Source organism: Girardinichthys multiradiatus, chromosome 3, assembly GCF_021462225.1.
Source record: "Girardinichthys multiradiatus isolate DD_20200921_A chromosome 3, DD_fGirMul_XY1, whole genome shotgun sequence".
NCBI lineage: Eukaryota > Metazoa > Chordata > Actinopteri > Cyprinodontiformes > Goodeidae > Girardinichthys > Girardinichthys multiradiatus.
In genome coordinates, this window is record NC_061796.1 from 5669800 (window position 1) to 5687133 (window position 17334).

General features: G+C 37.3%; 1 protein-coding gene across 2 annotated transcripts; it reads left to right on the forward strand.

Annotated features, from left to right (window-relative positions):
- Positions 1-5771: 5771 nt before the first annotated feature.
- On the forward strand, positions 5772-16580 carry zbtb32 (zinc finger and BTB domain containing 32). 2 transcript variants are annotated; one of them, XM_047359512.1, is made up of 6 exons: positions 5772-5870; positions 6030-6097; positions 8254-9300; positions 10205-10311; positions 11965-12123; positions 15308-16580. In XM_047359512.1, exons 3-6 carry the CDS (start codon positions 8285-8287, stop codon positions 15535-15537), a joined length of 1512 nt encoding a protein of 503 aa, XP_047215468.1. In that variant the 5' UTR covers positions 5772-5870; positions 6030-6097; positions 8254-8284; the 3' UTR covers positions 15538-16580. The 2 variants fall into 2 exon arrangements, with proteins under 2 accessions (XP_047215468.1, XP_047215462.1); XM_047359506.1 differs by lacking the exon at positions 6030-6097 and having other exon boundaries at positions 5792-5870.
- Positions 16581-17334: the final 754 nt, after the last annotated feature.

Consider the following 17334-nt stretch of genomic DNA (forward strand, 5'->3'; position numbering starts at 1 on the left):
GCTTCAAGAGAATCCTTTTTTGTTTGCCTTTACCTTATCAAATAGGTTCATGGTGACTCGCAAAGTTAGTTGTACTATTGACAGGTTTGACTGTCTCAACTCCAAAAGTAACAAAATAAGATCTTCTGAGCCTTCTCACTGTGGCATGAAAAAGAAACGTCACTGCTTAGGAAAAATGCATGGCCACACATCAAGAATATTTGAAAAATCTTGACTTTTATTGGGACCAAAGCAATTCTTGGCTCTGCTTTAATTAAAATTTATGTAAAATGTACTCTTTTTACTGTTTTGTCTATCTGATTCTCATCAACACATGCAGTGCATTTGGAGAAAAAACTTGCATAAACTTTGATCACTTTATATCCTGTTTAACTGTCTTCCAAGAAAAGAGAAACTGCCCAATAAACCCACAAACATGCCAACAGATGATAAGATGACTGATTACTTGTAGAAAATACTTGCAGGATCGAATGTACTAACTGAAGGTGATCTGAGCTTAAAAGACCTGTACTGGGTTGCTTTAAACAGTAAGTGGAATAAGCATTTGACATGTCAAAATCAGAGAACATTAGAACAACTTTTAGAGATAAAACTACATAACTGAAGATTACAATAATAATTTCTGGGGATGAACTCATAGGAACAGCTCATGAACTATATATTTTAAGTTCTCAGAGAGTTTAATCAATAATCTTAACTTGTTTGACCAAACTTGTTTTCTCCACTCCATCATGACAACATTTTGACCTTTTATAGAATTACAGATTTACAGATTAATGCTTTTCTGTTAGAGATTTGTTTGTTGTTTACATCTGCTAGTGTGGTATGGCCATTTTCCATCTTTATCTCATTTATTATAAGGGGATGTAGCACTTTGTTGATTAAATATGTAACTTAATGTGCACTTGAAGAACAGAAATAACAAAATACAGAAATCAAAACCTTTTAAAACTATAATGCAATTAATAAAATAATGAAATTTAGATCTTTTCGGAGAATATTAAACAGAAGTTTGAGGACATTCTAAGAGCAGATCTCCCCCTGGACCTTCTTGCATTTCTATTGAATATATATCCCAATGATCTACTTAGCAAAGACCAATGTCACACATTACATATTCTACTATTAGTTGCAAGGAAGATTATTAGTTTAAAACGGATCAAACCCTGCTCGCCAACTGTTGCACAATGGATGCATAAATTTAAACATGTATACAATGGAGTGCCTGACTACTTAACTAAAAATGAAAATGGACACTTTTTCACCAAACTGGTCACTACTGTCTCTTTTATTTTGATTAGTTTTTGATTGGTAACCGGACTCTGCTTATTTATACTTATTGTTTGTGTTGATATGTGTTTATATAGCCCAATCTCAACACTTTTTATCTCTTTTTGTTCTCTTTCTGCTATCTATGAACTGCCTTTGTTGTTATACTTGGAGGCAATAAAGTAAAAAAAAAAATACTATAATGCACAGCTGACAACAGTCTTCTTCAATAAATTAGAATATTTAAATGATAATTTAATTCAATAAGTGAAACACATTATATAGAACAATTACACACAAACTAATGTTTTCAAGTCTTTATTGCTGTAAATTATGATGATTTCCTGCTTACATGTAATACACACATGACACTGAATATTAGAATATTACATCAGACCAATAAAAAAATATTTTCAATACAGAAACGTCAGCTTAATTGAAAATATGTTTAATACCTGCATAAAGGTTGGTATTTTCAAATGGTACTTTTAATCCAGTGGCGGATGTTGGTCTTTCAAGGAGGAGAAGCTCAATTTCAAGATTGCTGATTCGGTCATTTCGCTGTCAATCCAAAAGGGATTCAGCCTCAGACAGATCATCCAATCATCATGCAGAAGCTGAGCTTCCGGGGCAGCCGAGGCCAGCCCACTGCCCCATAGACCCCCAGAGATGGGCGGGACAAAGCCCAGAATTTTTGCTTCGCTATTGAACTCACTGTTTAAAGCACTGTGAAGCTGCGGGAATGAGTGAGAGGAAAGCCGCGTCGTTACCAGTGATAAGAAGCTGATTCTGAACAAAAGTTGAGCGCGTTGTAGACCATACAGTGCTTTGAGAAAGTACTCGGCCCCCTTGAACTTTTCAAACTTTTGCCACATCTCAGTCTTCAAACATAAAGATATAAAATTCAAATTTTTTGTGAAGAATCAACAACAAGTGGGACACAATCATGAAGTGGAATGAAATTTATTGGATGTGTCAAACTTTTTTAACAAATACAAAACTGAAAAGTGGGGCGTGCAACATTATTCGGCCCCTTTACTTTCAGTGCAGCAAACTCACTCCAGAAGTTCAGTGAGGATCTCTGAATGATCCAATGTTGTCCCAAATGACTGATGATGATAAATAGAATCAACCTGTGTGTAATCAAGTCTCTGTATAAATGCACCTGCTCTGTGATAATCTCAGGGTTCTGTTCAAAGCGCAGAGAGCATCATGAAGACCAAGGAACAAACCAGGCAGGTCCAAGATACTGTTGTGGAGAAGTTTAAAGCTGGATTTGGATACAAAAAGATTTCCCAAGCTTTAATCATCCCAAGGAGCACTGTGCAAGCAATCATATTGAAATGGAAGGAGTATCAGACCACTGCAAATCTACCAAGACCCGGCCGTCCCTCTAAACTTTCATCTCGAACAAGGAGAAGACTGATCAGAGATGCAGCCAAGAGGCCCATGATCACTCTGGATGAACTGCAGAGATCTACAGCTGAGGTGGGAGAGTCTGTCCATAGGACAACAATCAGTCGTACACTGCACAAATCTGGCCTTTATGTAAGAGTGGCAAGAAGAAAGTTATTTCTCAAAGATATCCATAAAAAGTCTCGTTTAAAGTTTGCCACAAGCCACCTGGGAGACACACCAAACATGGAAGAAGGTGCTCTGGTCAGATGAAACCAAAATCAAACTGTTTGGCCACAATGCAAAACGATATGTTTGGTGTAAAAGCAACACAGCTCATCACCCTGAACAAACCATCCCCACTGTCAAACATGGTTGTGGCAGCATCATGGTTTGGGCCTGCTTTTCATCAGCAGGGACAGAGAAGATGGTCACAATTGATGGGAAGATGGATGGGGCCAAATACAGGACCATTCTGGAAGAAAACCTGTTGGAGTCTGCAAGAGACCTGAGACTGGGACGGAGATTTATCTTCCAACAAGACAATGATCCAAAACATGAAGCCAAATCTACAATGGAATGGTTCACAAATAAACGTATCCAAGTGTTGGAATGGCCAAGTCAAAGTCCAGACCTGAATCCAATCGAGAATCTGTGGAAAGAGTTGAAGACTGCTGTTCACGAACGCTCTCCATCCAACCTCACTGAGCTCCAGCTGTTTTACAAGGAAGAATGGGCAAGAATTTCAATCTCTCGATGTGCAAAACTGATAGAGACATACCCCAAGAGACTTGCAGCTGTAAATGCAGCAAAGGGTGGAGCTACAAAGTATTAACGCAAGGGGGCCGAATAATATTGCACGCCCCACTTTTTGGTTTTTTATTTGTTAAAAAAGTTTGACACATCCAATAAATTTCATTCCACTTCATGATTGTGTCCCACTTGTTGTGGATTCTTCACAAAAAAAATTGAATTTTATATCTTTATGTTTGAAGTCTTAACTGTGGCAAAAGGTTGAAAATTTCAAGGGGGCCGAATACTTTCTCAAGGCACTGTATTTATCACAACTTATTTATTGACCAAAACTAACAATATAAAAAAAATCCTTAAGAATCCATCTATGATATCTAGGTCATAATATATAATAACTGACCTTATTTGCACTATTCCTCAAACCTTCCATCACTTCAAAGGAAGAAGCTCACAGCAGTGGAGATTGGGCGCAGTGTAGGCAGGCCAGGAACAAACTAATAAAGGAGATCAAAGCAGCCAAGAGAAGCTACAGTGAGAAGCTAAAGAACAGCCTTTTTACTGGTGACACTTCGGCTGTATGGACCGCTACAGAGCACTGTTCGCTAAAACCAGCCGCCACAGAGACAGTTTCTTCCCCCAGGCTGTTTCTCTGTTGAAAATTCAATAGAGTACAAAACAACAGCATACAGATGTTGCAAATGCACCTTTTTATTTATATATGTGTATATTTGTATATACACATGCAAACACATGCAAAAACAAAAACCAGAGAACAAAGTGTCAAAGAGTCAAAGTTCTTGTTTGTATGTATGAACTTGGCAATAAAGCTGATTCTGATTCTGATTTTATCATAATGCCAAAATGTTCCTCTATTACTCAGATTTTCACTGCTTCACAAATCAAACCCTCTGCTCTCAATGTGCAATGTACCCGCTCCCAATTGTTGATGTGACATCTGCAGCGATCACATCTTACTGGTGGTATTTGCCGTATGTTTTTGTTTCATCTTGTAAATCTTTTTTTTTTTAAACAAACCACCAGCTGCCTTTCTTTTTTCCTGTCAGGGTTTTTTTTAAGGTGCTCTACTAGTCGTTGTTTTTTCTTGTTATAGCCTTTAAATTTCAGTAAGAGTAGGGTATCTTCAGAGGCTCTGCAATGTTTATCATCGACTTGGTGTGAAAGATAGAACAGCTTTTCACTAAAACCTTTCTATATGAAAATCCATAAATAGAATTTTCTCAAAAACACAATTAGAGCTATCTGCAAGCAGCACGTAAAATTGTACTTTCCTTCCTCTGCTTCAAAATTGCAGCTTACATCTTCAGGTGTTACTTCTGAATTTAGATCAGTTGACAATGTCTACAAGGAAAGTCTATGAGAACTGCCACACTTTTGGGAGGTGCTTGGACCTACGCGTTTGAGGTAAACTCGGTCAAAAAGGTATTACAAAATTTTAAAATACTAAATAAAACACAGTTTTGACAAAACGTTATTTTTTACATAAAAAGAGAAGCTAGCAATAACAAGGAAAAAGAATGGATAACAAATAGATAGAGCACAGCTTATTAACAATTTAGCTGAAAGCACCAGTTTTAAACAAAAGCTACAGAAACTTAATGTAGGGCTAACCACCACTGTGGTCTGATGAAGTGGCCATCTCTCTACAGTTGCCCTATATTTAAAGGTTGTCACATTAACATCGGACATATTTGACTAAATGGAAAAGCAGACATTTCTATTTTAAAGGTACACGTTTGCAAGCCTGTCCTCCCTGCATGTCAGTACCAACGGTCTTTGCTCTGCATGTTTCCTGTCACAGGCCACTCGCTTTTAAGTGGTTTCTGTCACAGCACAAAATAGTCTATTAATGTAGTGACCAGCAAGTGATGGCTGCAGGGCCAGGAAATCATGTACGGCTTTCAAAGGTATGCAGCATCACACAAATATCCCACCACTGTCCTCATTTTCTTCCCTTTCTCTTTACCCCACATTTTCTGTATGTATGTATGTATGTATGTATGTATGTATGTATGTATGAATATATATATATTCATATGTGTGTGCGTGTTTGTTGGTGTATGTGTTTTTACTTTTGCTTTTGTTTGTGAGGAGCACAAAGGAGTGAGTGTAGACAATAGATGGACTCATGTTCAATGAATTCAAAACATTCTACACAAATCAAAGTACTGAATAAACAATAATATAAATTTATCTGCACTGTAAATAAAACAAGAATAGAGATGTAATGACAAAATGTGGGTTAACTAAGAAGAACTATTTGGCTCTGTAATCAATGCACCAATAGAAGACTTGAAGAGGAGGGACTGTTAAAACAAAAAGGAAACCACCTTGTCCCACAGACTAACCTGTGCCCCAAAACTTCACAAGTCACTGTACAGTCATGATGCAGGGTAGCTCATCGCCCTCCCTGGAGAGAATTCACTAAACACCCGGTAAGTGTCTCATTCATGCAGATTTCTGCTTCTTTACCTTCCGAGACTTGAAACCACAAAAACATAAACTTGCTCATCCTCTGTCTTTTTTAGCACTCTTGTCTTTCTAGAGAAAACCTAGTGAAAACTCGTTCTACTGTGCTCTTCTGTAACCCACAGAGTCTTTCAAATCAGACTTTTCTCCTGTTACTTCAGTCCTCTACATGCATGCTGCTGGCAGGCTGACTGTAAGTTCATGTCCTGTGAAAGGATGTGTAAATCTGACAAATGCATGCATGGTTTTCCCCTATGTTAGCATTTAGATTCTACTGTACTGCGAGTGAATGGGGCTCAGGCACCAGCTAACTGTGTCACAACTCTGCAGAAGAGCATTATTTAAAAACTGTACAGTAGTTGTTTTTTTGCTAAGTTAAATATATTTCAAAACCTTGGAAAGTGTAATTTACTAACCAAAGTTGAACAAAAACCAAAGTTCAATCCTCTGGCGGCATTTAATTTTTTTAACTACATTTTAAACAATGCCTTTAAAAAGGCATAGTTTTAGGAAACCTCATTAATTTCAAGACAAATAGCTTCAGTTATTAGAATCAAAATATAACAATTAAGAGAAATGTAAATGTTATTACAAAATTCGTACAGAAAGACATCCTATTCCAGACTGCTTTCAATAAAAAAGAGTGTATTCCAAAACAATAAATGGATCAGGCCTGCTTTATTTTAAGGGTTTCTTGCAAACTAATATTTGTAATAATAATAATTGTCCTTTTTATTATTATTACAATATTTATTATAATTTTAAAAAGTATTTTTAAATTTTGTTTTAAATCAAATTAAATGTAGATTTAGTAACTGCAATGCAAAATACAGAACTCATAGAAAAGTAATTTTAATCCATTATATATTTGTAAATGCATAAATCCCATAGTGTTTTCAATGTGCTTCAGACAACATTTCTTACATCAAAGACATAATATTTGTCCCAGTCATATATGCCGCAGTGACAAAAATAGTCCTCGGAGAAACTTTACATCCAATGTACGCAGATGACATACTTCTATCCACCAATACATGCTTTATTTAGCTACCTAAATTGAATAATGATTCCTTTAATATTATATATTTGAGAACTGTTATGATGACTATTATTCTTTCAATTATCAAGCATTCACAGAAGTGAAACCTTTAGCTTGCGCATGACGTTGGTATTTGGTATGAACAGCAACAAAAGTTGCTCTAGAGTCACTTTCACTCTTGAAGCTATATTTATGGACCATGATCAGTGTTTATGGCAGCAAAAACGGCAAAGATAAAAACCAACAGATGCCAGAAAATTAGTTGCAAAAATAAATTGCCCTTTGAACTTGTTGTTCTTGAATTTGTAAGATGTACGTTCATAAATCTATATTAAATTAGCAGGCTGATGAAACATAAAATACTTTGTAAAGGAGTAGCACTGAACATTTTTCTTCCAGAAAATCTTTTTTTTTTATTGTAACTGCTTTTTAAATGTTAGTGAGCGATCAAGAGGGAAGAATACCGATGTAGTTTAAAATTGTGCAAACCTGTATTTGTGACTTCTGTTTGAGGAGGCAACAATACAATGTATAATAACAAATGTCAATTATATAGCTTAACATGTGTAGAAGACACCATTTCAAGCAGCTGGTAGATTAATCACACAGCAACAGCATTTTTATCCCTGTATTCTTAATTTTAGTTGTAGAATTCCAAATATTTCTGTTCCATATGCAGATATTTACATATTACACCCCTGCACACTTTTGCATTTGATGTTTATCACACCAAAATACATTCTTATTGATGACGTTCAAACTTTACTCATGTTTTCTCAAGTGTACAGTCATTAGTCATGGTTTCATAAACTGTTAGGGCTTTGTGGCTTTTAGAGTGTGTATGTACTTTGCAAATTTCAAAAGTGTCGCACAACAGAGTACATTTCCACAGAGCTGCCAAATGTCTATTCCTGATAACATACATGGCTATAATTGAGGAAATTATTTCTAAAGAATGCAAGAAAATTTGTAAATTTCATTCTTTATGGAGGTTTAAAAAAACAAATGAGTACAAATTTTCACAGTGGATGAAAACCAAATTTTCTATCAATCAGTTTATGATGTTTAACTTAATTTCCTTCTGTGCATGTTTCCATCTTAACTGTGACCATTGAAAACACTTAACTTGGAGGGAGGCAAAGTGGAAAAAACAATTTAAACCACAGTGAACATTTTAGTCTGGGTGATTTCTGAAGTTAATTTGCAAAGTAATTTCCATACCATGGAAATGTCACATAACAACTAAAAGGAATGGAACTGATTGTGGGCATCATCTGATAGGATCTTGAATTGTGTCTTTCTCTTTTCAGACCCTCCCCAATATTTCCAGAACCTTCAGAAATGATTCGAATCAACAACACCCAATACTTCCACTTCCTGCAGCAGGCAGATGTCCTTCGTCGATCGGGGACACTCTGCGACGCCATCATCTCGGTGCAGAGCCAAACTTTTCAGGCACACCGGTTAGTTCTTGCCTGTGCTAGTAGAGCGTTAGCACAGCACCTAGCCAAAGGTGATGCAGACAGCCCAGCCCATTGCAGGTTGGAGTATTTCTCTCCCCACACGTTCCAGCAAGTTCTGGACTTCACCTACACTCAAGCTCTTGAAGTGCCGGTGAAAGACCTGCAGCAACTGCTGAGAGCTGCCCAGCTCTTAGAAATGCAGCAGCTGGAGGACCAGTGCCATAAGCAGCTGAGGAGTCTCAAAGACAGAGAGAAGGATGAAAATGGAGAAGCAGTACACCTCACAGAGGAAAAGAAAAGTGGAAAAGAGAAAGATCAAAAGCAAAAAGGTAGACCGGTTCTTGAGAACAAAGTCCAAAAGACATCCTCAGAAGAAAAATCAAGTGTTGACATTGTCATGGAAAATGTTTCACCTACCGATTCTATTGACATCCCCAACAACCAAAAATCCCCAAGAAGGACGGTGAGATTGTTCCCGATGTCAGCAGCACTGTGCAACAGAGATAGTGTCATTACCAGGCCCAACACCAGTAATTCCTCTTTCTCTTCTGCATGGGCATTCCCTTCAAACATGTGGGACTCTGGGAATCACCTAAACACCTTAAGGCGAATTGCCGAGAACTATTCAAACTTCATCTCAGCTCATCCCCTTCCATCTTCCAACCAGACCTCTGTGGTATACCCATTCCCCCTTTCTTCTCCACACATGTTCCCTTTACTCAGTTCCCATTTTCATACTCCCCTTCAAAACACTGCACTAGGCTACTCACGCTTTCCCCCCCATCCCTACGCTCAAAACCTGTGCACGGAGACCCCACGGACGAGCAGCATGGTCAAGAACGGCCTTTTGAAAAGAAAGAAACTGAGCCAATCTAGTCAAGCTGGGGAAACGAGGTAAGGGAGTCTTCTGACATAAGTTTTGAAAGTTCTTTTTTTTCACACATTGTCTCCATGTTTTTCCTACTGCAGACTCATTTTAGAACCCTCTGATTTGCTCAGTTGTTCCTTTGCGACAGCTACCGTACTTGACTCACTGCTGCTTGTGTGTGTGTGGGTGTGTGTGTGTATTTGTGTGTGTGTGAGATTGAGGCTCCTGCACTTTCCTGCTTGATCAGTTTCACCTGTTAACCCTTCCCTGCCACCTCAGGTCTGTCAAGGTCTCTTTTAAGTAACCCGTAATCTAAGTTTAAACATCGCAACAACAAAAACAAAAATGATAATTGATCTAAGTCAAAGATGTTTTTGAGCATTTTGATCTGTTTTTAAAATTATATTGAACTTTCAGATATTAGGAGTAAAAGAAATCTGAGATTATTTTTTCAAAAACAAATTTTGAAAGAATGTGGGTTTCACAAAGTAAAACCAACCTGTGAATAAAGGGGAGCCCCCTAAACTTCTCCCTTCTTTAAGAAAATGTATGATTTTCCACCCACTGAAACATATCAGTGTCTACACCACAAAGAAATTGTTCAAGACACAAACAAGACTATGTGGGGAAAAGAAGACCTTCTATGGCGTCTCCCGCTACCTTGTTCCCTGCAATAAAATGTTCTAAGAAAGGCAGATGTTATCTTTGAACCCCAAAGAAATGCTATAAATATCTACTGGTTGGTACAAGCAGGAAAAGAGGGAAAGAAACACACCAAAGTCAATTATATGCGAACTGATATTTTCCGGTTAAGAAAATAATTTGGTCTAGATTCATGTCTGACACACAAATATTTGTTGTTTTAACGTAGAAATGTATTTAGCACCATAACATCTGCCATAGTTACACCACAACATATGCTTCTCATAGATATGTCGAAGTGCCTAAAGTCAGAGAAAGAGCTGAAGAGTGTCAACACTGCAGCACAAGAGTCCTCTGTGATCCAGTGCTGCGGGAGTCAGCCTCCACACAATTAGGTAAGAATATAATCATACAAAATGGCGAATAATAAGTATAGCACACTAAGCACATAGCTGTTCCTGCAGCTGCAGGAGTGTTGATTCTGAGCAAAACAGGACAATTTAACAAGATAGTAAAATATATCTTGGTGTGACCCCTAACCTCGGCAGGCTCCAGCGATGCAGCTACGCAATGGAAAGTGATAAAGAGAGTTGTGGTTTTGAAAGCATGGTGCAATAGGAGCAGTAGTGTGGTTACTAGATACAGCTAGATATACAAAGTACAGTATGTGCTGCAGTGAAAGCGTGGTTTGTCCTCCTGCAAAATAGTCTAATATGTTCGATGTGTTCTGATAAATTCCTCCAGCGTTAACAACACAAACAGGATCTTCAAGAGAGCCTGTGCAAGTGCAAGAGTAAAAGTGTACAATTGAGTTGATGAAGACTTTATCTGTTGTTTGATAGATTGGAATTTTTATGTTTTAGCAGCTGTACAAAAATAGATAAAGAAGCACTACAACAGTACATTTAAAAGACAGAAAAGTTTAGTTTAAAAAAAAAAAAAATCTGCTCAGCACAAAATGCTGGCTATTTGTAATTGAGATGCCAAACAACACATTGGACAGGAAACAGGCAGTCAACCGACGACAGATCTCAACAGGTTGCGTTTTCTAGAGTGGTAAGTGTTCAATTGTTGTGGTTTATTCTCTCCTGTTTTCTCTCCTCACTACAGTATACCCATTTCGTACTTCAGCATCCTGTCTATAGACTACTGTGAGGGCTACGTTTTCTCTAAAAAAGACCCCTAAAAACACGCAGGGCAGCAAAAAGCTCCACTTTTTTACTTTAACCTCAAATATCACACCTTTTGTAAGAGATTTATAGAAGACGTGCATGCAAAGCTTACAGGAAAGTAACCGTACATATGGTGAATCTATTCTCTTGCAACAGGATGCTTCATAAAGATATGCTCTCGGTGAATACTATGTTGCAGAATTACTTTTTAACAGCAGTACTTTTTAAACTTTTTCCATGAAAAGCAGTAGATATTTTTCCTGGTTGCTTAAATCATTATTTATTTAGTTTTTACATTTATTTCAACATTATCCATCATGTTAAGTCGACTAAGAACCAATTCTCAATTACAACAAGGACCCAACCAAGAGGCAGCAAAAAAGTAAGAAACAACATTTTACTTAAAAAGAAAAACCCAACAGAATACCATGAAGTGAGAATGGTTTGAGCCGTTGATGGCAGGATTCTAAAAAGCATTGACTCTATCAGAAGATCCAGGTTATTCTGAAGTTTTCAAAAAAAAAAAATCTTATTTTAAGCCATGTACAGTTCAGAAAAACATAAAATCAGATGATTATTAGGTTTCTGTTATTAGAAGCATTGATTTATTAATTGGCATTATATCAAACAAATAATGTTTTGCTTTACACTCCTGGATTGTCTGTTATTCTTCGTGAAAGTAAATGTTATTGGCAAAACCCATATATGTTCACTTGTTCTGTTAATAACATTAAGGAACATGTGTAGTGGTATATCCTGTGGTGCAGTCTAACTTTGTGTGTAATATGCTGTTTTTTGAGAACATAGGTTTCAATACTGACCAACCTTAGCACCTTTTAAAGCTACCCCCTAACTTCCTATTTTGGTTTGCTGCAGGTCAAAGCTGTGATGGATGTCAGTTCTGTGGAAGAGACGCTGTGCAACGTGATGCAAATGCCAGAGACCACAGAGGAGAAAAACCCTACCAGTGCAAACACTGTCCCAAGAAGTTTAGCCTAAAACACCAGCTCGATACGCATCATCGTGTTCACACCGGTAATTGTCTATTAACTGTTAACAGTTCGAAAAATTGCTTTGAGCCATGCTGTTGCTGAAACTCAGTGATTAATTATTGTTCTACCTGATTGGATATGAACTTGCAAGTACACAGGACGACTGGAAACTACATAAATTGATATGCAGTGCCTTGCAATTTAAACTTTATCACATCTTGTCACGTTTCAACCACAAACTTCAGAATATGTTTTTACCACACAAAAACAAATATCTGACCATCAACCATGTACCATGAACTGACCTTGAATTCACCTATCTAAAATGTTATATCAATATAAACCCAGCTGCCCTGTGAAGACCTCAAAGGTTTGTTAGCGAACAAACACTACAGACAGATCAGGAATAAAGTGGTGCAGACGTTTAGGGCTTAGGTTTTAAACCAACAGGCCAAGCTTTAAGCATTTCACAAAACAGTGTTCAATGCTTCATGTGAAAGTAGAAACAGTAATGCACACTCCACGAGTCAGACCCGGCAAAAAGAGTATTAATCTGAGAAGTAGCTAAAGATGCCCATGTTATCGTTGGAGGAGCTGCAGAGATCCACAGCTTGTAGGAAAATCTGTTGGCAAGACTAATTTTATTTGTGCACTCCACAAATCTGGCTTTTATGGAAGATTGGGTAAGTAGTTAAACTGTTTGAAGAAAGCCTTTGCCACATAACATGTAGAAGTAACTGAAAACGTGTGAAAGAAGGTGCTTTAGTCAGCTCAGGCCAGGTTATACTTTTTGACCTACATGCAAAATGCTAGAGTGCTTTGCAAAAGTATCACCCCCCTTAGGTTTTTACCTATTTTGTTACATTGCAACACATAATTTATACGTTTTATAATCTTATTCTATGTGGTGAATCTGCACAAAATCTGTAGAAAAAAGAAAAAATTGAAAGTTGGCTTGTGCATATGTATCCACCCCCTTGGCTATGAAGCCCCTAAAAAGTTCAATTACCTTCAAAAGTCACATAACTGGTGAAATGAAGTCCACCTGTGTGCAATCTAAGTGTCACATGATCTGTCAGTATAAACACACCTTGTCTGAAAGGCCTCAGAGGCTGCAACGCCACTAAGCAAGAGACATCACACTATTAAGACCAAAGAACTCTCAAAACAAGTCAGCAACAGTTATTAAGAAGAACAAGTCAGCGTGGGGTTATAAAAACATATCCAAATCTTTGATGTTCCCCAAGAGCACCATTAAATCCATCATCTTCAAATGGAAGCAAAGGGCACCACAACAAACCTGCCAAGAGAAGACCACCCACCAAAACTCACAGATTGAGTACAGAGGGCATTAACCTGACAGGCAGCTAACCCTGAAATAGTTGCACAGAGTTCCACAGATTAGTGGAACTCTGTATCAGTATCTGTCCATAGGACTGCTATAAGCTGTATACTCCATAGAGCTGGGCATTATGGAAGAGTGGCCAAAAAAAGTTTTTTTTTAATTAGTGTTAAAAATAAGAAGGCACGTTTGAGTTTGGCAAAAGGCATGTGGGCGACTCACAAAATGTATGGAAGAAACTGCTCTGGTCAGATGAGACTAAAATTGAACTTTTCAGCCACCAAGGAAAACATTGAGTCTGGTGCAAACTAAACACACTCCATCACCCCACAAACGCCATACCCACAGTGAAACATGGTGGTGGCAGCATTATGATGTGGGGATGTTTTTCACCAGCAGGGACTAGGAAATGCATGCAAGTTAAGGGAAAGATGGATAAATACAGAGATGTTCTGTGTCAGTCTGCCTGCGATTTGAGACTGGGACGGAGGTTCACCTTCCAGCAGAACAATGACTGGAAGCATACTGCATAAGCAACACTCCAGTGGTTTAAGAGAAAATATTTAAATGTGTTGGAATGGCCTAGTCAAAGTCCAGACCTCAATCCAATTGAGAATCTGTGGTTAGACTTGAAGATTGCTGTTTCCAAGTAAAAAACATCTAAAATGAAGGAGCTGGAGCAGTTTTACCTTGAGGAATGAGCAATAATCCCAGTGTCAAGACGTAGCAAGCTTATAGAAACTTATGCAAGGCAACTTGCAGCTGTAATTGCCACAAAAGATGATTCTACAAACTACTGATTTTAGGGCGTTGAACAGTAATGCACACTGAAGTCATAAAAATCGTGCTGTGGGGATGCTTTTTTCAGCATAAAAAGAGAAACTGTTCAGAGTTGGGAAGATGAATGGAGCTAAATACAAGGCAGTCCTGGAAAACAACCAGTTAGAGTATTCATAAGAGACCACAGAGGAGAAAAGAGTTGAGGTTCACTTTCTACCAAGACCATGGCCCAAAACATAGTCATGTGTTGGAATGGCTTAGACCTAGGTCTGAGGCCACAGGTCTAACCTGTAGCAAGACTTGGAAGTTTATGTCCATGGACACTTTACATTACAAAGATTTCATACTCTGGAGGTACAATAATGGCAGAGACAAAGCTCTAAAGACCTGCTGCTGTAACTGCCCCAAAAAAGTGGATGTACAAAACATGGCTTCATGTAAATAATACAAATGAACACCACACTTAAGAGATTTTCATTTGTGAAAAAGATTTTGAAAAAGATTTATAATTGTCTTTTAACCTCTGAATTATGCCCTTCATTGTGTTGCTCTATCACCAGAGGTGGGTAGTAACTAGTTACATTTACTCAGTTACATTTGAGTAATCTGTAATGTAATCTCTAATCTAAAACCAGGGGAATATGAAACATTTCACATAGCAAAGAAATAAGATTTAATTTTTATCCAAACTGTCACACATAAAGATGTTAGAAGCTAATGGTTAGCCAGTTGCATATTTCTTTAAACTTTTGTTACACTGGCATAAATAAACTAACTATGGGGAACGAAGGTATCAAGTTAGGTTATGTTGATCTGGATGATTATCATGAAAGTGTCCCAGTTTAGGTGATTTCACGCACTAACGCAACTCATCTCTGAAAAGGAAAAAGAATTTTCACGGAAGTGATAGATACTAGTCATTACAAGTCTGAGTTTTGCTGACATCAGAAAAAAAGCCACACAGAAGGACCAAATGCTGGAACATCAATATGAGACCCTTCGTTAATGTGACTAACCCCACACACACACACACACACACACACACACACACACACACACACACACATCTAATGGCCTCCTTCCTGTGTATTCTCTTTGCTTCAAGGAGAGAAGCCGTTTGAGTGTCGTCTCTGTGGTCAACGCTCACGGGACTACTCTGCCATGATCAAGCATCTGCGGACGCATGGCGGGGCTGCGCCCTACCAGTGCACCGTGTGCCTGGAGTTCTGCAGCAGCCTGGTCGCCATGCAGAGGCACGTCAAGACCCATGCAGTGCAGGACTTCCCCCCTGACTGGAGCATCAACAACACCTACTTGTATATCTCACACATATGAGACAATTTTCATAGACTGTATCTTCTGTTGGTGATTCTCGTGTGAGGCTGTTGAAGTTTAATTTATAGTACTAATACTATAGCTAAAGATCTGTTTTACCTAAAAAAAAAGGGAATATTGAATAAAAAAATTTCTCTACTTAGAGGTTTCAAGGGCAAACTGGGCTTTCAGCATTATAATATCTATGAGAAATGAAACTGTTCTCTATTTGCATTCACAATAATAGGAAATACAGATGCAGTATTTTCCAGTGACATTAAAGGTTTTGAAAGTGTTTACCAGGCATTAAAGCCACATTAGCATCTAATCGTTGATGCATGACGCAGGAATCCTCCCTCTGACTTTCAAAATTATTGGACCGCTTGTGCGAGCTTTGCAGCTTTGACCCAGGTTTATAGTGCCCTCTAAAGGACATGAACTGATAACAAAAATCAGCATTTCCTTGTGATGAAGCTTTAAATGCCATGCTTAAAATAACACAGGAAATATCAGAATAACCTTTATTATCATTGTACAGTAAAACACAGAACAATAAACTTTGTTTGTGCTGCATATAAAAACAATACCCACATTCATAGTGACATATACATACACCTACCTATTCATACATTCATATTACATGAATTACTTCATTACTTTTAGATACCTGAAATCCTATGTATTTTATTAAGTATTCAATTACTGCGGTGACAAGACTTCAAAATTGAAATTCAAATAAAAAATATTGAATTTTTTTTTTTTAAATGAAACTGTAGTTTTTAACCAGTAAACAATTATTATTAATTTATTTCTAATAAAACGTTATCCTATTTTTTTATATATCATTCTACAGTATCACTATTTAAAAAAATTGAGTGTATTCAAACCGAACTGTGATGCTCTGATTTAGTTATTTTTCATTGTTTTATCCTGAGCTAAGAGAAACAACTCCAGTCTACTTTTAGCTTTTGCACTGATCGTGATTTTTTTCAAGGTCCTATGATTAGTATAAAAAACCATTTGCAGATATGAATAATAAATGAGTGTTTAACACTTTATCCCCACTAGTGGAGCTCTTTTGTTTTTTGTCACTGCCAAATGTTTCGGGTGTGAATTCATTTAAATTGTGTCCTTCAGATTCAGCAGATGAAGTGCTTTTTTTTTAAAAGCCACACACAAGATATAAAACTGGTGCCTCCTGCAGGGAGCTTTAGTAAAGCTTACAGGCCTGTTTCCGCTTACAGATAAGTATGGATTTCAACAGCATTATCATAATACGTATGGAACAGAAAATAAATAAATGTTTATTTCATTTGTCAGCTAAGCATTTACCAGATAAATATGCCATGTTACTACTGCACCAAATAAATAAGCTTAAAAATAAGATTTATATTTGCAATTCTTGCAATTTATACACATACTAAGAAGACATACTAAGAAGGATTGATAAGGTTATATGATCAGATCCTACTGTGTCATATCTTTTAGAAAAAAACATGAAATAACATTCTAACATTAAAAAAAAATTACAAATCTTATTTAAATGATGTAACTCATATTCAAAGGTGTCACTCCACTCAGATTAATCATATATATTGCTTTAAATAGTCAAGGCCTCTTCCAGAAGAATAAAAACTGTCAGTGCGATTGTGTGATGTGATGACAAATCTGTAAGAAGTTAAACATGTTTAACTTCTTTACCAGTCTGTTAAGCTTATAGTGGTAACGTGATGTTCTCAGAAATAGTAGACACTATGGTGAGCTGTGTGTGAACGTATGTGTGTGTACTTGTTTATGCTGTCCAACCGTACCTTTTGA

What these genes read in the sequence shown, in the direction of transcription:
- zbtb32 (XM_047359512.1), top strand. Translation starts at nt 8,285, where the DNA reads ATGATTCGAATCAACAACACCCAATACTTCCACTTCCTGCAGCAGGCA. An exon ending in AGTCAAGCTGGGGAAACGAG is followed by an intron (nt 9,301 to 10,204) that starts GTAAGGGAGTCT and finishes TGCTTCTCATAG; the next exon opens with ATATGTCGAAGTGCCTAAAG. An exon ending in GCATCATCGTGTTCACACCG is followed by an intron (nt 12,124 to 15,307) that starts GTAATTGTCTAT and finishes CTTTGCTTCAAG; the next exon opens with GAGAGAAGCCGTTTGAGTGT.